At 42.4% G+C, this 20953-nt stretch overlaps 1 protein-coding gene across 3 annotated transcripts in view; it reads right to left on the reverse strand.

The window, feature by feature from the left end:
• LOC102799921 (vang-like protein 1) overlaps positions 1-20953 on the reverse strand; it is a 57253-nt gene that overhangs the window by 22686 nt on the left and 13614 nt on the right. For 2 of the 3 annotated variants that reach the window (XM_087836130.1, XM_087836129.1), the window contains exons 2-3: positions 16557-16835; positions 7975-8101 (exon numbers count right to left, since the gene is read on the reverse strand). In XM_087836130.1, the coding sequence (XP_087692256.1) occupies positions 7975-8101; positions 16557-16627 (198 nt within the window). In that variant the 5' untranslated portion in view covers positions 16628-16835. Of the gene's footprint in view, positions 1-7322; positions 7443-7974; positions 8102-16556; positions 16836-20953 lie in introns of those variants that run through there. The other variant, XM_087836131.1, reaches the window with a different exon arrangement.

Below are 20953 nucleotides of genomic sequence, written 5' to 3' on the forward strand. Positions count from 1 at the left end.
GACGGCAAACAAATAGCAACAATTAGATGCCAATGCCATCCACCCAAAGATATGTTTCTCCCACTCCTTCCTCCCTCTTCCCCTCAAGGCGTCCTCTCTCATCCTCCTCATTCTCTGCTCATCTCTTGCCTCAGCACCACTCTCCGTCTATTGCTTCTGACCCAGTGAGCACTGTGGTGTCACCGAGCTGCCACTGGCATGTGTGTCAATGTGTGAGAGAGTGCATGTGCGCAAAGTAAAACAAAACGAGTTTATCCAACCGACTGATGGCATGTCTTAAAAATAAAGGTCGGATTCTAAATATTTTTGAATGCACAAATAAAAAGATGAACAACTCTTAATAACACGTGTTTTGTATGTCCAAAAAAATCATCTTATTCCTCTTCTCTGTTGTGCAAATGCATATATTTACCGGGGCAACACATGTGTATTAATACAAATGCGCTGAAAATACCGACAACGCCGTCTCCTGCTTCAGTAACTCTGAATACAGTTACACTTAGCTGCCTCTGAGCTATTAAATAGAGTATATATACAGTATATATGAAATTTAAAGATAAAGCTAGTGACTAAAGAATGACGTGTGTGTCTCTCAGAATGACGCTTGTGCTGTACTTTGGCTCTCTTGCACAAAAACGTCACAAACTGCAGTTCCTCAAAAGGCCACTTGAGGCTCGCTCGAAAAGTGAGTGATTCCCCATAGACCTCCATGCTAAGACACCCAAGTTTAGCGGAGAAGTGCCCATTTATGCAGTGTACTACAACAGATCAGTCACACTAGTATATTTTGTTTTAGGCCTGTTTTCTACTAGTGAACATTAGCATCCCAAATGGAGCCCAGAGACCACTTCTGACTGACTAGAAACAGCCTGTTAGGAGCATACTGCTGAGCCATGGTCTGATGTGACTCAGCTTTAAAAACACTCATACTGCAATGACTTTTTGACAGTGACACATAATGTGTCATCATACTACAGCTTAAAAAAGATAATCCTTAAAATAATGAATACAAAAGCTAATCTAAAGCAATAGCCAATCAGGCAAGAACAAGTTTGCATGTTTATTCAAAGTTCACCTCTCTGTGCTATTAAACTTCCCCAAATGGGCTAAGGCAAAAGAATCATGGACCTAAGCATCTTAACAGAGGAAGAAGAATCCTGCCCACTCACTAAAGGCATAAAAACCACCAAAACACCCCAAAAATCATCTTCCGAATCTACAGCAGAAGAGCACGTCTTTCCCGTTCTCTTTCCCCACCCATGCAGCTCACAACAAGCACAGGCGCACACACACAAAGCTCTGGGATAACCATGAAGCTCTGTGGGATTCTTTCTCACAGCACACAGAGCCAGGTGGCACTCACCACAGAGTAGGGATCCAAAACACCAGCCCAAGCACTCCGCCTGTTCCAGGAACCTGACATGGTTTAGAGTCTGTGGCAGCGAAGCTACCTGCGCTGTTCTTTGTGTCACTCTGACCGTGCTGAAGCTCGAGCTGGGGAACAGCTGAGATCATAAAGCAGCTGCTTTTAATTGGACCGAATAAACCAGGCTGCAGGGAGGGTGAGCGAAAGGTGAAAGAGCGGGAGGTGGAGGAGCAAGTTGTGGATTCTGACAGAAGGTGATGAAGAAGGGAAAGAACTGGCTACATCGAGAGAGACGCATAAGGAACCCTAGAGGAAAGCATTATAAGGTGATTACTGGGCTAAATGTGTGTAAGCTATGAAGGGTGTGCAAAGATGTCTGTGAAGGTTCTCAGTCATCCAGGTCATCGTAGTCAAAGGAGCTTGCAAAGAAAAGCATCTGGACTTCTTTAAGTTACTTGAAGACGTTTCACCTCTCATCCGAGAGGCTTCTTCAGTTCTAAGGTCAAATGGTGGAGAGTCCCAGATATAAACCTGGTGGGAGTATCCCCCCACAGAGGGACAAAAGGACCCCCTGATGATCCTCTAATCGCCTGAGCCAAGGTGTGGAACTGGGTGTGGGTCCCAATCAGCCAGAGTTTCAGGTGAGCTCATTGTGAAACCTGGCCCCACCTTATCATGCGAATTCCTGAGGTCAGATGGCCCAGGGTGTGAGTGGGCGTTAAGGCGTCTGGGAAGGGATCTCAAAACTGGATTATAGATGGCAGAGAGTTGGTGTCGTAAACCACCGCCTCTGTTCAAAGATGGTCGCTCACAGTGGACATAGATGCTTCTTTCACTCCTCTTTCAAACCATCTGTCCTCTCTGTCCAAAATGTGAACATTGGCATCCTCGAAAGAGTGACCTTTATCCTTAAGATGCAGATGGACAGCTGAATCTTCTCCTGTGGAGGTGGCTCTTCTGTGTTGTGCCATACGCTTGTGAAGTGGCTGTTTGGTCTCTCCAATGTAGAGGTCTGGGCATTCCTCGCTGCACTGTACAGCATACACCACATTGTTAAGTCTGTGTTTTGGCGTTTTGTCTTTCGGGTGAACCAGTTTTTGTCTGAGTGTGTTGCTGGGTCTGAAGTACACCGGGATGTCATGCTTGGAGAAAACCCTCCTGAGTTTCTCTGATACACCGGCTACATAGGGGATGACAATGTTGTAGCGCCTGTCCTTCTTATCCTCCCTCGCTGGTGTCTGATCTTCTTTTCTGTGCCTCTTTGCTGACTTTATAAACGCCCATTTAGGATAGCCGCACGTTTTGAGTGCTTCCTTTACATGAGTGTGTTCCTTCTTTTTCCCTTCAGGCTTAGAGGGAACATGTTCTGCCCGGTGGTGTAGGGTCCTGATTACTCCAAGTTTGTGTTCCAGAGGGTGATGGGAGTCAAACAGGAGGTACTGGTCCGTGTGTGTGGGCTTCCGGGAAACTTCGATGTTGTGTGCAAAGATGTGAGGTTCTTTCCCCTGACCTGCACATAAACATGTAAAATGATACCTGGCTCCATGTACTCTCTCCATCAGCTTTGAAAGGAAGGTGCTAATACTCAAAGAATGCTTTACGGTTTAAACATATCACATTTCTTCTGTTTGACACCTCATACAATGCAGCTCCGCAGCACACTCCTAAGCTGCACAGCTGCCATGCCACACTGACCTCAGCTACTCCAATCCACCACTTACTGCATACTACACACTCCAATATCCAGTCGTGTGCAACAATAACAGCAGCATAAACTGACACAATTTCTCACACAAGCAAAACATGGTCGCGTCCAGTGTCATTTCACAGCGCACTTCCCATCGACACCACTCTTCGCCACCTGAAAATTGCAATGCACTTGGATAAAGTTGGACTGTATTTGCCACATTTCCACGAAAAATACAGCCTGAGGCTCTGGCCTCGCTCTTCGAGAGTGTTCAGTTCAGGTGTGTCGCCCCACCATGGTGATGTAAAGCAGGGCTAAATCATTTTGATATCTGGCTCCAGTATCAGTCTGCGAGGGACTCAGAAAAACAAAACAAAAAACTAGACTGGTTACCTCTGCCAATCAGGGCTTTCGTACTGTTTAGTGTGTCATTCCTTCTGGGTTAGGGTCTTCAGGGTCAACTTAACCATTTCTTTATTGAAAGCTGACAAAAAGCCTTATAACTTAAAAAAAACTACAAGTGTGGCGTGTATTGTCAGCTTACAGAAAGTACCATATAAAGACCTCTGACCTCTCCCAGAAGGGCAATTGATTGATCTGAAGTGCAAAGTGATAATAATGCTCTATAGAGTTATTTAAAACTATGTTTCCTATTGCCATTGTTTCCACTGACAACATATAAGAAATGATATAAACTTTATCACGTTACTTTGGACCTCTGACCTCCTCTTCAAGGTCAAATCTTTAAAATTATGCTTAAATTCTACTGCCTTTGTTTGTATTGGCAACATTTAGAAAATGATCCTGGTGTATGGACATTCTAAATATTATATTATGGTTTGTATCCAAATATTACATCACATGTGACCTCTGACCTTCCCTTTTTCAAGTTGTCCCCAATACCCATTATAGCTTATAAAGAGAATGTGCTGGCTAGTTAGTGATAAATAAACTGCAGCATAATATTATAATAAGCTCAGGTTATTTACAAATCAGTACTTTATTACCCATTACCTACTCGTGCATAATGTCCGTGTAATCACAGTAAACATGTGTTGAATATACACAAAATACAATAAAGGGTCAGCAGGTTGGTGGCGATCCATGCTTTCCACCACAACAACTCGTGCTTGTTTGTTTGCACCAGTGTGTGACTTCCTCTTATGACCCGCTCTCTCATTGGAAAGCTTTTATGCACTAACAGTGACACCTGTGTCACACCTCCTCCACTCTGTGTACACCCAAGGAAACTGAAAGCAAAGACAAGAGAAAAAACCTTTAAACAACAGCAAAGACTCTCACACTAAGCTCAAATAAAACAAGTTTATATAAACTGAGTGAGTAACATGAACAAAAACACATCATCCCTCCGCCTGCTTAAAACTCCAGTTATGCTTTCCAAAGCACTTCTATACAAACCTCCCTTCTTTTATACTTCCTGTGGTGAGGCATCACAGACACAGCCATCGGAAACTTTACCGCTGGATCGCGAAGACATCCCTGCCCGGAGCGATGTACTGCTCTGTCAGCCAAGAATCTGATTAAGTCTCAGCAGTGGAGTAATGAGCGCAGTGCTGCACTGTGAGACTCTGAGATCACACTGACGCATGCAGACGAGGAGCGGGGGGCATATGTGAGACAGCAGACCTGCGCAACGAGCACGCGCACAGGGATTTGTACTGAGCCTTGCTCTCAGTAGAATTGGTTGCCCTGATTACTCAAACTAAAGCCAAACACTCCCCGCCCTGTCAGCAGCGCTACTGCAGGCCACGGCATGAATAAGACATGAAGAGCTAAATACTAAGAACGGCTGTGCTGTGTGGCAAATCCTGTTGTCTGTTAAAATAAGACACAGTATGCAGATGAAAAAAACAAACAGCCGCGCATGCAGACTCCTGCAAACAAGTCTCGCCACAGGAAAAGTGCATGTTTGCATTTGACATCATTTCCAGTCATCTGGTGAAGCGACACATGTGATGAGCTCCACTTGTTTCACACGGTTTGGCTAAAACACTAAACGCTCTCACGTAAACAAAGGCTAAATCCTAAATAATGTATTTGACAGCTTGACCTTTAAAAGTAAAACAGAAGAATTCAATACTGACTCCTTCGTATTGCCATTTTATTACCATCTTGATCCACCAAAGTAGTTTTGAAGATGTTTAGGACTGAACCCACTGATAAAGAAGAGGCTCTGTCCTCTGACTCCGTGCGACATCAGACATTATAAGCTGCCATCATCGACTAAGCTGAGCAGTTACTCTCTTTTCTCTCGAGTAGCACACAGCACACAGTCTGCTCGCAATGCGTTTGGACTAGTGGAAATGTAGACTGCATGGAGCCTTGAGGACGCAGGTCACAAGGCTCCATTGCCTCAGATGAAAGCATTTCTCGCTTATTAGTATTAGTGGTTTTTCTGTTTCGGTGAATGACAGAATCAATTTTAAATCAGTGCCTTACCAATGTTACCGTCTTTTTTAAAAACATTCTTACATGACCTCCGACAAATTTGTTTCTGAAAAAACTAAAAATTTGGAAAATTTATCCTTGTGTGTGGCCGCACAGACAAGGTCCATTATGTTTTAGTTTTCCAATGATGTCATTCCTCATTGCAAACTCTTATAATCTCATGGTCTATAATTTAAAAAAAAACCCTGAAAAGCAGACAGTTAATGGATTCTGAATGTAAGCAGTCAATGCAAAGATTTTCATCAGTTTATTTCAGGTAATTTGAATTTCATCACAAACAATGTGACCTGTTCAATCACAAACTCACTGCAGACTGATTGCAGACTAAGTTTTACTTCATCTTGAGACACCAAAGCTGTTTTAAAGGTGGCAAATTTCCTCAAGTTGTCCCAGACCTGGTCTTTGTCAAGTTCATTGCACGCTGTTGCAGTAATTGCAGTAGTACCACAGTCTCCAACTACTTTTTCCTAGTGTGACTGTAGCACAAGGGGTCACCAGTTTTTCCATCAAGATGCACAGATGCTACATTTAAACCTTCAAATTTTAAAAGGGCTTAAACTGCGATGAAAAGAAATCATAGTCAATGAATAGTCAATTAAAATTCAATCTGATTTGACCTTTTTTTAACAAGTCTACAGCTTATTAGGTTAGTAAAAAGCACATCAACATGATTCACTTACTAACACGTTAGACCTGTGTCTCTCTATCCTGTGCAGCTGACATAATTTCATGTCCGACCAAGCCACGAAAAAGCATAACAATGAGTCACCATCACTGCCTATGGGAAAATAACCATCTGCTCTTACTTGCACTTTGCAACTCTGGAATGTGATATTTGCATCATGTTTACTATGGCTGGGGCAAAACACAAAACAGGAGTAGAAGTATTTCCTTCTTTAAAAGCTTTGTTGGATAATTTGCTTTTAAGATGCTAACGAGCAACCGCAGAACAGAAGCGAAGCTGTTTCGTAGCAATCAGAAGAAATCAGGAGAGGCCGCTGCTCCCTCTGACAACATGATTACAGCAGTGTTTATGCACATTATGAAGCAGCTGTGAGTAAATGACTTAACAAGTTATTCATACTGCATTATGTTGCCATGCAGTGAATAAAAACTAAAAGCAAGGACAGGGATTAAACTGAGAAGTGATGTTTAGTAGAGGGATGTATCGCTACTACTAATACAACCGAAACTCTGTAAATACATCCAAACAAACTCGTTTCCACCATTTATAACACAGCACGTTCAGAAGAACGCTGATAAAAGTAATGAACCTGAGTTTAAATGTGCCCCACTGCAGGATTTAAAAGGTTTTTGTAATTATTATGCAATTATTAAAGCAATAATGACGTTATTACATCGCAGATGATGTATTTTGGTCTATCAGCCATTCCAAAAACAATATTTCTGTGCAATAAAGTACTTAACTACAACTATTTCTACTCAATGAATTATGTTCTGGATCACAAAGACCACACAAAACAAGAAAATAAACCGGCTATTACTCAGTGTCTTCCACTGTGACTAAGAAGTCGTGTACTGCTCAAGTGCTACCTGGAATTTCATGTCTCGACATGACAGCTTGCAGCCAACCGGCCCAGTTTACACAGAGCTATCTGATCTACCGACCTTTTATCTGAATCCAAGCAACATAGTCAAATGTCTGCCTGGTACGTGAAATTAAACATGAGTCAGTAGACTTTCTGTTAGACACAAACAAACCTAAGGCCAGATGGTTCAGTGTATAGTACCAGATGTTTAGCAAACATTTTAGCTGGTGTAACCTATGGTGTTGCCTACCTTATCTTGCATCAAATAATCCATCACATAATCCATATTTTGAGCTCGCAATCATGGAACTCCCAGTCAGCATGATTTCTGAGGCAACACTTGTGAATTTTGACAGTCAAAAGCTTAGCTTCCAGCTTAGCTGCTGCATGGGCTTGGCCTAGACCATTTCAGAGGGGGCCACTGAAAGCGTCTACCAACCCAGTGCTGGTGGATTTCATGAACTGAGCCAGCGCCTGCCGTTTGCCTTTAATGAAGTGGATTTATCAGAGTTTCGCCATCGAGAGAGGAAGCCTGCTGCGTCCATACCCTGTTGCAGATATTTTCAGAAACAGGCTTCCGGAAAGTGACGGCCCAGATCTCGACATAAATGGACTGGCCCTCCTGGCTTTTGCCCTGAAATACCAGATGGCCTGTCCCAGCCCAGGCTGATAAACACAATTATCATTCCAGCTCATTCTGAGTGCGAGTGATGAGTCTCCTGTGCTCCAAATCCTACATATAAATCACAGCAGCAGAGCCCTCCGTCAAACTTATAGCAACACTGTTGAGAGGTCATCTGTGGTGAACGTGTGGAAACTAAGCTGTGAATCAAAAGTGTGAGAAGTTTGCGAAGAAGCGCGGTAGTGACTGTGCAGTGCCTTGTGTTTGCAGCAGGTCGTACCTGGACTTGCTCCCCCCGTACAGCTGTGTCGCCTAGCAGCGGCTCTGCAGGCGGCGTGTTAATCGTTACAGACTTCTCCGAGCGGCTGTCTTTGCTGCGCGACTTGTGCCGGTCCCGGCTTCGCTCTCTGAAAGAGAAAGTAAAAAGCAAAAATCACGATCAGTGCGCGCATTGTATGGTCTTTGCATTCCAATATAAATCGCCTTGAGGCGGCTGATGTTGTGATTTGGTGCTATAGAAATTAAACAGAATTGAATTACACAACAAGGAATTTGAAGACAGGAATTTTTCTAGAATTCAAGTGCATGCAGAGTGAGCATAAAGCCTAAATATCTGAATCACTGTCCATGAGGTCTTCCAACCATGTCAGCTGCAATATAAGTGCTACAGTAATCTGGTATAGAGCGAGAGCGGCAGGTCTCTCCATCCTCCACCCAGCATCACCGCCACATGGCGCCAAGCCCACTCTGCAGCCCCTTTAATCCCTTATCCGTCTCCTTTCTCCAAGGCAAACACACATTATGCTCTAATTTTAGTAACACTTCCAGATTAAAATACAGTAAATACAGTACAAATAAACTGCTTTGTTCAGCTTTTATGTGAGCAGTCATATGCTTGAGAACCTTTGCTGGACAATGAATGAGACTGACAAGACCAGAGTCGAGGCAAGGCTGTCGGATCTAACCGAGGTATGAAGATTTAGCAAGATTACTGACTGAATATGCAGGCAAATAAGGAAGAAATTACATGATTTTTCTTGTCTTCCCCTTCTTTTAAAGACAGAAGGATTGTTCTCGATGCTGTATTCTTTGTCATGCTAAATGTTAATGAGTTTCAGTCTCTAAGCTTGTTGTTTCCTCGTAATCACTTCTTTTGCAGGAGCAGCACTGGAACAGAAGTGTAACAAATCTAATTTCCACAATGGAGAAGGCTTTTGTGTCCTGCTTTCTATTAAGACACACAAGAACACAAGCAGTCCTTTTGACACCCACATGAACTGATCCTTCTGACCTCTGATGTTTATTGACATCAAATGCGGAGAAACATTAGCATTAATTTAGCAAGTGTATATACTATAAAACCAAAACAATGACCTAAAAGATCCTCAATTGGCCTGCAGAATCAACAGGAACTGCACACTTTGGATTCTACATATTTATTTGTTCTGATATTAATATGAAATATTGATGCGATCAGCTTCAATCTTTGCTGTCACACATTAACCATCACCATCAACCTTACAGTGACCTATGCAAGAAAAACCCTTGAACACTGCTGTCACACAATAACCATTCATATTCATAAAGTACAGGATATCCTGCCTCTGGTAATGGAGGAAGCCGTATGACTGACAGCAGTGGAGCTGTTATGGTCCAGCAAGAGCTGCATTAGATCCAAGTGTTTTCATTAAAGGGTGTAGCCCAGTCTGCCTTCCGCCTCTATTCTTGCCCTTCCTTTTTAAATATGGACTCGCTTTCCTGCAGAAAATCACGAGAGCGACGAACATTTCAAACCTGCACCGAGTGAGAGAAAGCTCATTTTCAATAGCCTGCAGCAATCCAGTTCACAAAGTGACTGACATGTTCTTATCTAATAAATCCAGGAGATTAGGAGGTGAATGTAAGCCTTTAACTATATTACCACTATCATCATTACTTTAAATATTATTACAACTAGTGTCATTGCTGTGGTGATGGTTATTCCAGAGGGAGCGCTCATCAGTCAAACGTCAGCGCTGATTACGCTTATTAATTGGAGAGAAAAGCTTTAGAGGAGGAAGCAGGGAGGAGCAGCAGGGCTCACAAAGCAGAGATCCTATTTCAAGGTCACAGTCAGAAAAATAAGGAGGTCTGGGAGACAAGTAAGGAGAAGGTAGCAGCTACAAAAGAAGAGTGGAAAGGAGAAAGTCACATTAAAAGCAAAATAAAACAAAAAAACTATGCTAACTAGTCACGTAAACGGGGTTACCACCTAGAGAAGTAATCAAACATTTCTTCTACTGAAAAAGAAAAGAATCATTTACACAATTATAATAATCACTTTATTTTACTTATTCAGAAAACCTTCATATCCACTCCTAAAACAGACCCCCCCAAATATGTCCCCAGTCACGCATGTCTGCCGGTCACCAACCAGCTGGCAACTTCTGTTAATAGGGAAAATTCCTCAACCGTTTAGTCTTATTGAAAACACATTTTTAATTCAGATTTGATAAACACATTTTCAAAAAAAGAAATAAGTAAACAGAATTAAAAAATCAAATTAACAATATATGTTCTTGATATTTAAAATCAAGATTCCACTCCTCCTTATCAACTCCATGTTCTTTTCCTATGTCTCCATGTCTCCAATTAGCCTTTCTGTGACTCTTCTTGGCCTTGGAGAAAAAGTAATGCAAATTAATAATGCAATGTGATGTAAGGAGCTCTCTGTTTGGTTAGAGAGATGATGATGCAGATGGCTGACCGGGTTTTTCGAGGTTGCTGCTTGTGTCAATAGCTCTGCACTGCTAAGAAGCTTTTAAGAACATTTTGCCTTGACATTACCTGAAGAGAGCCCCGATCTTGAAGTTTGCACTTTGTGGAATCACCTGACCATCGGCTGAAGGTAACACGCAGATCTGGCTAAGACTAGCATCGCTGCATGTAGCCATACTCCTTAAGACTCATGTTAGCTTGGGAAAAGACTACATCCCATCAGTACTAGTGGGCTGCCATTTTTAGTAAGCTAATCTGCTCCTTTTAAATGAAGCCTGAATCAGCCAGCACAGTTAAAACAATAGCTATAACCTACAGCCTTTAATAATAATTAATTATGGAAATACTGTCTGTAAACAGTCTCAGGAGTCCACCTGTTACCACATAACCTTCTGATACCTACGATTTAAAATAATTGATAAAGAGTGATTACAATGATACCGATCAGTCCATCACTCCCTGTATTATTGTTGTCTGAAGCTAGAATATATGTGAGACTACATGGGTAGTTTTATTTTTTACATGACAGCCATCTTTATGAATGCAGTTTGTAAAATCCCACAACACATTTACATACACACATATATTCATGTATTTATAATTGCTCTTATTATATATTAAATTGTCAAATAATTAATTGTTTTTTTTAATATCTAATAAGTAAAATACATTAAACATTCATTTGTAACTGATTTGACTAATAAATAAATAAATTTATCACATAAGCAATTATTAATTCATGAATGCTTTATTTCAAATGTGTGTTACTCTATGGTAAATGAGACTGACTTGGAATTCTCAGTTTTCAGTTTACATCTGTCTTTTTACAGTTTCCTTTGAGCTTCACTGCAGTTTGGAGAATAAATGGTGAGTGTTTGCAAATAAGTTGGTGTCTTCTATGCAAATTACAGGAAACTGTGGTTTCTAGTGACCAAAGCAAGGAGCTTTTTGGTGCAACTGATTTTCACCTAATGACAGCCAGCAACCTCCAGAAACCACTCGCCAGCCGGTTGGGATTACATATGTTTCCTAGCAACCAGAAAAACTGAACTTTCGAGTTGTGAAAAACTGAAACGAAATTCTGAGAAATCATTTTAGAGAGCTGATTGATCCGGAGCAACGTCTGTAGCTGTGTGTCTGATTAAAACAGAATTATTTGACTATTTGTACATCATTGTTACTCAGTAGCAGAGCGTGTCTTGAGCTACAGCACATTTGTCGCCAAGATTCTAGAAATTGGGGGGGGGGGGGGAGATCATTCAGTTTAAAAAAAAAAAAGCAAACTAGCTTTAAGCCATTAAATTCAGTTAACCACATCTCACATTCAGCCAGTACAATCAATCACACTGGTGGAAATAAGAAGCTGTTTTGAAGACATTCATCTGAATATTTCAATTTTGTTTTTCACATTTCTGAAACTCCTGTACAGAGCAACAAAAAACCCTGGCCCTCAACTGCTTGGAAAAGACAGACGATGCATAAATAATAAGATAAAAGATAATGTCAGTTAAACCCCAGAAACTGAACAAAAATCAATTGTAAATGCAATAAAATATGCAATTTGCAAAGTAACACAGAGGCGAGCAAGACTGCGGACAGCCCAGCAAGTGGTTTAGCAGACTGGCCTACCAATCTGTGTACCAGCCTCTCCCCTCTTCCAGCACATTTTCTCATTCCCCCTTCAGCAACATCCTGGGATTACTGCGCTGTATGGATACCAAGCTGCCAGCACATACACACACTCCTCCCCCTTTGTCTCTCTTTCCACATCCTCTTCCTGCCTCATTAGCATGCAGCTGGCTCACTGATATTCTAAAATTGTGCTGCTATGATTTGATTAATGGGATTTGACTTGCAGCGTGTATCCCTGAAATGGGTGTGGCTTTTTGGAAAACTGACAATGGATGAGGCAGAGTCCTGCCAGTTTGTCTCTGGAAGCAGTATTTCCCTCCAACACCTGAGGACGAGTGTGTTCGCCACCTCACACAGAGGCTAGTGAAAAAGTACAGCCAACTAGGGTGGCATGCCAAACTGTCTGTGGACCAATTTGTCCTCTCTTTGGCTGGCAGAGTAACCCACACACCTGTGCGGCACAGAGCTTTGTGTCAACACAGCAATCTGAGCCAAAGCACTAGTGTGCAGATCAGCCACCACCAACAGCGACAATGGTGACACAAGTCAAAACCAGCACATCACACACTGAACTAGCAGTGGTGTGAGCAAACAATCACCACTCTCTTACATGAACTTGGATTTTCATTCAAACTGACACACAAGTCCCAGAAACTTCATTTCCAAGGAACTAATGATGACCAAAATCCCCACGGGAAACAAGGTTTTCCAGCTAATTGTGACTGCAACTGGTCATGGTTTATGGCTGCCCCTACCTCCTTCCTGAAATCTTTCTAAGTTTTTCCATTCCACAATCATTCCACAATCACCGAGCGCTTGTTTATAGGAATCATCTGATTGTAAGAGTTCTCTCTCTCTCTAATACTGTACAGTCTTTATCTTACATGAATCACCTTGAGGCAGTTGTTGTGAACTGATACCATATAAATACTTGATCTGATGTTTTCACAGCAGCTTAAAAGGTCAAGAAAGCCTTGGAAAAATGTTTACGGGCATATCCATAGTCTCAAATTCCCTTTGAACATGTCTTGGTTGGGAAATAGAGCCCAGACTTTAAGGTCAATTTATTTGGGGGTCAAACAACCCAAACAAAACAGTGAGAAAGGATGAACATTGATGCCTTTCTCAACCCTGATTGCAGGACTGATTCTTTAGCAATCCCTTGTTAATTCCTTATGAGAGGGGGGGAAATATAAGGTATTCAGCATCTGAATCTACACTTATTTTATTATCTGTGAGTTTTAACACAGTGTAAAAACAGAGCAAAAGATTGTCTGCTGAAATCTCTCATTTTCTTTAGTTCTCAGCTATAAAAAAAGACAGTACATGGTGCTCAGATCAACAAATTGTTGCCTAGACACGCCTGAATTCATTAAGCTTCTTGGTGGCTATATTACTTAACCATAAGCTTACCATTAGATGATTCTGAAGATTGTTGGCCTCCTGTTTAATCGACAAGGTAATGAGTCACAAGAAGCCTCTGCTGTGCTGTCTAAACCTGAGCTGAAGGTTCAGCTCAGGTCTAGACTTATCTCAGTAAGTGAGATAAGTCTTTGTGTTTCTCTGATCCAATCTTAACCTTCCAGTTGAAACAAAAAGTGAACCGCTCTGCTTTAAGAATAATATCATGCAGGAACCTTTGAATGGTATTAAAACTATGACTTAATATTAGTTGAAATGACTCTGTCCTGTGTGAATACTGTGTGCTGCTCTGTAATTGGAGTTACAGCAATCAAAAGAACCAATTTTACACATGAACAGCTGCTAATATGTGATTTGCAAGTCTATAGTCATTTAAATGCTTAAAATTGAATAAGTGAAGGAGCCTAGCTCTGGAGAAGTTCTGAGAGCAAAAATGAAGAAAGTTAAATTAGCTCTGCATCAAAACTCCACGCTCTGAAAGTATGAGAGCAGAAGCTGTTTAGGGCAGAGCTGCAGCAGCTGCAATTATTATATTTGCAGGTAAAAACACAAATTGTTAGGATTTACTTAGAAGCAGCCTATTTTGAGTAGCAATTATTATGCATTGCACCAGTTGGAAAAATGGTGATTCAAGTACTGCAATCTGCAAACACGTTCAATTCATCTCAGTTTAGTTTTATTTATATAGCCCCAAATCACAAGTTACATTGCAAGGTAAAGTCCCAACAATAATACAGAGCAAACCCCAACATTCACACAACCCCCTATGAACAAGCACTTTGGTGACAGTGGGAAGGAAAAACTCCCTTTTAAGAGGAAGAAACCGCAGGCAGAACCAGGCTCAGGGAGGGGCGGGGCCATCTGCTGCGACCAGTTGGGGAGAGAGAAGCAAAGCAAAGCTTTGGATAGCTAAACCTGTGCATGTGCATAATTTGGTTGTTTCACTGCTAATGTCATGCTCTAAATACAGAAATACACTAATTTACTAGAAGCAAGTAAGAAATTGGTGTCTTCAGCATGTTTTTGGCACAAAAACATGGCAACAGCAGATCTGCAGACAGACCTGCTGCTGCAATTATTGGAGGGACAGGGGAATGTATTGTTGACAACACCAATAGAAGATGTCTTGCAACAGGAAGGGGTAAAAAAAAGCCAGCAATGAGGGCGATCGTGGCTCAAGAGTTGGGAGTTCGCCTTGTAATCGGAAGGTTGCCGGTTCGAGCCCCGGCTTGGACAGTCTCGGTCATTGTGTCCTTGGGCAAGACACTTCACCTGCCGCCTACTGGTGTTGGCCAGAAGGGCCGATGGCGCAATACGGCAGCCTCGCTTCTGTCAGTCTGCCCCAGGGCAGCTGTGGCTACAACTGTAGCTTGCCTCCACGTGTGTGTGAATGTGTGTGTGAATGGGTGGATGACTGGGTGTGTAAAGCGCTTTGGGGTTCTTAGGGACTAGTAAAAGCGCTATACAAATACAGGCCATTTACCAATGAGGGGGGAAAAACCTCCAAAAATCCTGCAACTTCTGTTACTCAGACTCTAAGCGAATCCCATTCTTCTATTATGTCCTAGCAAATTACACACATGCACCCATATATAAGGATATTGTTCTTATCTGTTATTTGTATGGTTGTATGCACACAAGTAGTGAGCCCACTCCCACATGCTTGCATCTGTTCCTGGCATCAGGGTAATTAGACGACAGCGATCCGAAGCAGCTTCACGCATGGCACCCCTTGGTGTAAAAAGATTACCTCAAAGGCAACAATTTAGTTTTTTCTATATTAAATTAGAGGCCAGCCGGTGGCTTTGGCACAGTCACGGTAGGACCGGAGGAGCAGGGAGCGGAATGGCGCCTGGCAGGGATGCCCATATGTCTCTTTCCAATTTGCTGTCACTCACTTGAAAGAGTGCAGCAAAGGAAATAGGAGAACACAGGTCTCCACCACTTTCCTAAGCACTGACCTCTCCCCACTGTCTTTGATTCCATGCTAAGTGAGAGCACTTTTGCTCAGTTTAACTTTGAGCTACAAGGACACATTGGTGCCCTGGGGAATGCAGACAACCAGGGAGCGAGTGATATCCCTGCGCTTTCCCATCCTCAAAGAGCAGCGTTGACTACATTTTAAAAAATGGGAGGAGAAAAGGGAAGAAGGGTGATCACAGAGAGCGGGGGCAGCTGCTGCCTTCATATCATGATTGGCCACATGGGAGCAAAATGTTTAATGATGAGGAGAATGAAAGGAAAGAGATAAGGAGGGCAGGGCTGAGGGGGGTGCAGTGTGAAGAGGACAGAGGCAGAAAGTTGCAGACAGCATGACAAATCCCTTAAACAGCAACAGGTGGCAGCTAGAGTGGGAAAGGCAGGCACAAGTACTCCAAAAGATATATGGCAAACAAGCTGGAGGGGACTGTCATTGACCTGGGAGGGGCTGTTATGGAACAGGATCCTGTTCTCCAGTTCTCTACTCTCATCTCCTCTCTGAGTCTCAATGTATCCGCTGAGCCAGTCAGTCAGGCCTCTTCAGCACCTGTCTCCTGCTGCCTTCCTGAGGCCTGTCAACCACAGTCATTTGGCTGCTGACAGACTAATGCGCCTCCAGGAGCTGTGGGCTCCACACATGTTTGGCCAGAGACACAGATACACAAAAGGTGACACTACGGAGGTGGACAAAGACACAGAACAGGACAGGAAAACAAATGCTGAGAGTCAGAAAGAAAATCACAAAAGGAAAGTACAACAGATCCGCTGATTTACTGAGCCACCAGAGGCTCCAACAGGGACAAAGTAGTAATACCGTCCTCTCCAAGACATCTGTAAAAATCCTTGCTTCTTCTATCCATCTCCTAAAAACTGATTTTGCTGTTAACATCTACTACATCTATATCTACTAACCAACCAGTAGTAATCATATCACATCCACTATCACTTCAACTTCACATAATAGGCACCAGCTCAGACATGTTTTACTGAGGGAAATCCTGCAGCCCACACCAACACTTCACGTAAAAGCAGAGTCAGGAAAAACCGTAATAACCAACTGGCGGGACTTACCCATGTCTGTGGGATCCCCGGGAGCGCCCCGAGTAGTAGGAATAGCCCGAGTAGGTGGACTCTGTATCCATAGTGATGCAGTCCTGCTGAGATATCCGGGCTCAGAGCAACACAGAGCCTGCTCTACTCAACCGCCAGCAGAACGGAGCAGAACCTGGTGTGCTGTCTTGTCGAGCTGGAGGTGATCGATTAGATCGCTCAGGAGGATGACAGAGGTGTCAGCTGTCAGCAGTCAGGCTTGAAAGCGACCCTGGGGGCGCCCAGTAAGGAAACATTAACCTGCAGAGTGGAAGGAGGGGACAGGGGGAGACAGGAAAATTTAAATTCAAAATATTAAGTCTCTGGAAAACCTGTCCACATCTGTTAGCGATAGAGACGAAAACCTAAATCAAGCATTCAAGTCACGAGCTTTTTTGCCACATCTATTTTTCTTCTAGTGCTCAGCGTGCTGACGTTTATCTGCAGCTGCATGACAATCACTGTCTCCTAGCTCCAAACCTGCACAGTGACAACACTTCCCATAAAAGGCAGTTCTCAAGAGGTTGCACTTCAACTGAGCATTCCAGATAAAAGAAACGCCGCTATCCCGAAACAGCAATTTGCTCCTATTCCCATTAGACTGCCAACTGTTGTTCTGAGGCAGCCTTAAGTCTGTGACACACAGTAAACAATTTAAGCCCGGCACTGACAAGCTCCGTGATGAATACAGAAAGAGTGCCATAGAGATAAGGCTTATTTTCGAAGGAGACGTCAAAATGAGAATGAGGTGTTGCCAGTTTGGAAGTGAGTCTGAAAGAGCTGTGATAGCACAGGAAATTCACACAAACAACAGTTTCACCTACATGTCTGTAGATATCAGTAAAATCCTGGCTTCAGAAAAACTGTCAAAAATACTGGTGGCCTCCAGTGCTACCCCTTAGCCTTCTAAGTTAACTCCTACAGGACTTGCTTAATGAGTTACCTCATTTACAAGAAAACCTGACCACCTTGAGGTCGAGGTCACTGAGAACTCTGAGATTTGGAGTCTCATATATGGATCCTGGATTCATATGCAAGACTCCCTTTGTGCTGGTATTTCCTCTGCTTCAATAGCTGGATGCTACGAACACAACTTCGGCTCCTGTTACAATTGTGTCAACCCAGGATTAGACTATTAGGAAGTGAACTCAGGTCCTTGCAGCCTTATAGCATATGCCTCACCAGCTCAACCAAGTGCCCTCAGTGTGGATTTAATAATAAATATAAAGAACAATTATAATTTTTCCTGCTTGAACTAGATTGCACAGGCATACCTAATGAAGAAGTCAACAAGTGTGGCTTTAACTAGTAGGAATGCATGGGAAAGGTTGTAGTAGTGGTGGTAATGGGGATTATCCTGATATAATATTAAAAAAGAAAATGGTCAAACAATAGCAATGGAATTTTTTTTTTGAAACTGTAAAACTGTTTGAAACTGAAAAGTGTCTCATCTGGAAAAGGGTCCAGTAGAGATTAACAGATGGGCTGGTTCTGCTTCTGCAGTGATGCAGGATGCAGACACTGTATTGGTCTGTAACAGTAATCATGAATGTGAAAGCAAAGCAGTCGATGTACATCCATCATGAGCTTTGTTTAGTGACCAAAAAAATGAGACCATGGATATAAGCAGCAGACATGAGTTTCCTCCAACGGGTGCCTGGGCTGTCTCTAAGGCTCTCCCTTAGAGAAAGGATGAGGAGTTCTGCTAGCCACAAGCCACAAGGTCTCAGAGCAAAGCTGCTACTCCTCCACATTAAAATGAGCCAGCTGAGTAGGTTTGGATATCTGACTAGCATGCCTCCTGGATGCCTTCTTTGTGAGGTATTCCAATCATGTCCTACAGGGAAAAGGCCCCAAGTCAGATCCAGGACCTGCTGGAGAGGTGATATTGCTTGGCCCGAGTGTCCCGAGCTGGTTGAGGTGGTCGGGGAGAGGGCAGTAAGGTCTCTGCTGACACTGTAACCTGGATTAGTGGTAGAAGATGGATGGGTGGATGGATGAAAAGTGAAAACTTCTGAACTGGTGGACAGAACCAAAGAGCGTGGATATAGTTGCTGGTAGACGTAAAGCCCATCTTGAACATCCGATGACCTGTATAGTGCACTCTATGTAGTATTTTGTATTGAATTAATTGAAGACTGGGATTTCTAATTAGATGAAAGGTTTTTAAGCAAATCTGAGACAAGAAGTTTTGGTCTAAGTTAACTGATAAATCCGCTTCCCATTTTGCAATAGGAAGTGATATTGATTCATCTGTTTTAGAAAGCATTCTGTATATTTTGGAAAGTAATTTGGGGGTTTTAAGAGTAAGAAATTGAACCACACTTGGTGGTGTTTGTAGTTCAACTTGACCCGGTTTAAATTTCTTTTTTACTATGGATTTAATTTGTTGATATTCTAAAAATCTTTTCTTGTTGATCCCATATTGTGTAACTAGTCTGTCAAATGAAATAAATTCTGTTCCTTCTAATATATGTTCTAAGTATTTGATTCCTTTACCACTCCAATCTGAAAAGTTTATCATATTATTGTTTTGTAATATGTCAGGGTTGTTCCAGATATGTGTATGTTTGCATGGGATTAATGAAGACTCCGTCAATTTTAGAAAGTCCCACCATGCTGTCAGAGAAGAGCTGATGCTGACGCTTTTGAAGCATTCATGTCGTTGGATGTTTGAGCTGATAAATGGTAGATCTGAAATCTCTAGATTATTGCAAAGTGCTTGTTCTACATCTAGCCAAGGTTCATCTAAGAAGGTATGTTTTAGCCATCCTGAGATAAACTGAAGCCTGTTGGCTAAGAAGTAGTGCTGCAAGTTAGGTACCGTAATTGTCGGGCTATAAGCCGCTACTTTTTGCACAAGCTTTGAACCCTGCGGCTTTTAGTCAGGTGCGGCTTTTCTAAGGATTGCAAATGATTTTTGTGATATCGTAAGAGGATTTGTTTTGTTTGTTCCGCTGTTGTACAGCACTACGTTGCCTGGCGGAAGGGCATGTGATCAGACACACAGTATCGGGGTTCAAGAGTGGTATGTTGGTCACATGTCCATCCGCCAGGCAACGTAGTGCCGTACAAAGTAGCGCGAAAAACAAACTTCAAAGTAGCGCTACGCGTTCAGTGGGAGGCGTGGATGACTAGCGGCGATAAACTTGCGAAAAGCAACTTATGCCCAACTCCACCAGTGGATTCTGACAGCGTGGAAAAGTGTGAAAACATCCACGATCACCAACGGATTTCGAAGGGCTGGACTGCTGCATGATGGAGAGGAGGACAGCGCCACGGCCCTTCTGAGGGTGTTCGACTCTGACACTAACAACGAGGATTTCTTTGGTTTTGAAAGTGACAACGAAGGAGAGAAGCGGAGAAGGCAATGACGTAGCCATCCTGAGCCTGTTCGTTTCTGACACTGGAGAAGAGGACTTTGGTGGTTTTAGTGCGCAGGAAGAAGAGAAAGATGGTGGTGAATGACTGACTTTTCTTCTTGTTAAAGCCGTGTCACTGCACCTGAGCCTAAAAGGTAGGCCGAATCTATTTTTCTGGTGTGCTGTAGGTTATTGTTATGTACTACATTTGTTACTCATTTATGAAGCACAGTACATGTTTCGTACTTGTAATTACCGGTACTTGTACGTATACCTAAAAAGTTATGCAAAACCCGTAACTTGTTTTTCAAAATATTAATAAAAGCGATGTGTCTCCAAACAGCCATCTCTTTCCTGACAATTCCCTAGCATATTCCCCGTGCATATTCTCTTACATATGATAAGTCAACATTGAAACACCTGCGGCTTTTAGTCAGGTGTGGCTAATGTTCAGGTGTGCTTTGTAGTCCAGAAAATACGGTAGTTCTAATCCTCCTTTATCCTTGGTGTTTTGTAGTGTTTTTAAGCTTATACATGGGGGTTTATCTTTCCAAAGGAATTTGGACATGTATGAATCTAGAGATCTGAACCAATCTTGTGGCGGTTTAGTTGGGATCATTGAGAATAAATAATTTAATTTTGGTAAGACCATCATTTTTATAGCGGCAACCCTTCCCATGAGTGATATGGGTAGACATTTGCATCTAGCCAGATCGCCTTCTACCTTCTTTAAAAGTGGGATATGGTTTAATTTAGTTAGATCTGCAAGCTTGGGAGAAATATTAATACCTAAATATTTTATATTTCCCGATTGCAGTGGTGTAGAAGAAGAATTATGGAAGGAGCAATTAATCGGAAGGACTGTAGATTTTGACCAGTTAATTGAGTAGTCTGATATTCTTGCAAAAGAGTTTATCAATTCAATCACCCCAGAGATATTGGTTTGTGAGTTTTGGAGAAAAAGTAACACATCATCCGCATAAAGGCTGATTTTATGTTCCACGATCTTGCATTTTA

This window comes from Neolamprologus brichardi, chromosome 23 (assembly GCF_056152115.1).
Source record: "Neolamprologus brichardi isolate AB-2024 chromosome 23, ASM5615211v1, whole genome shotgun sequence".
NCBI classification, from domain to species: Eukaryota; Metazoa; Chordata; class Actinopteri; order Cichliformes; family Cichlidae; genus Neolamprologus; species Neolamprologus brichardi.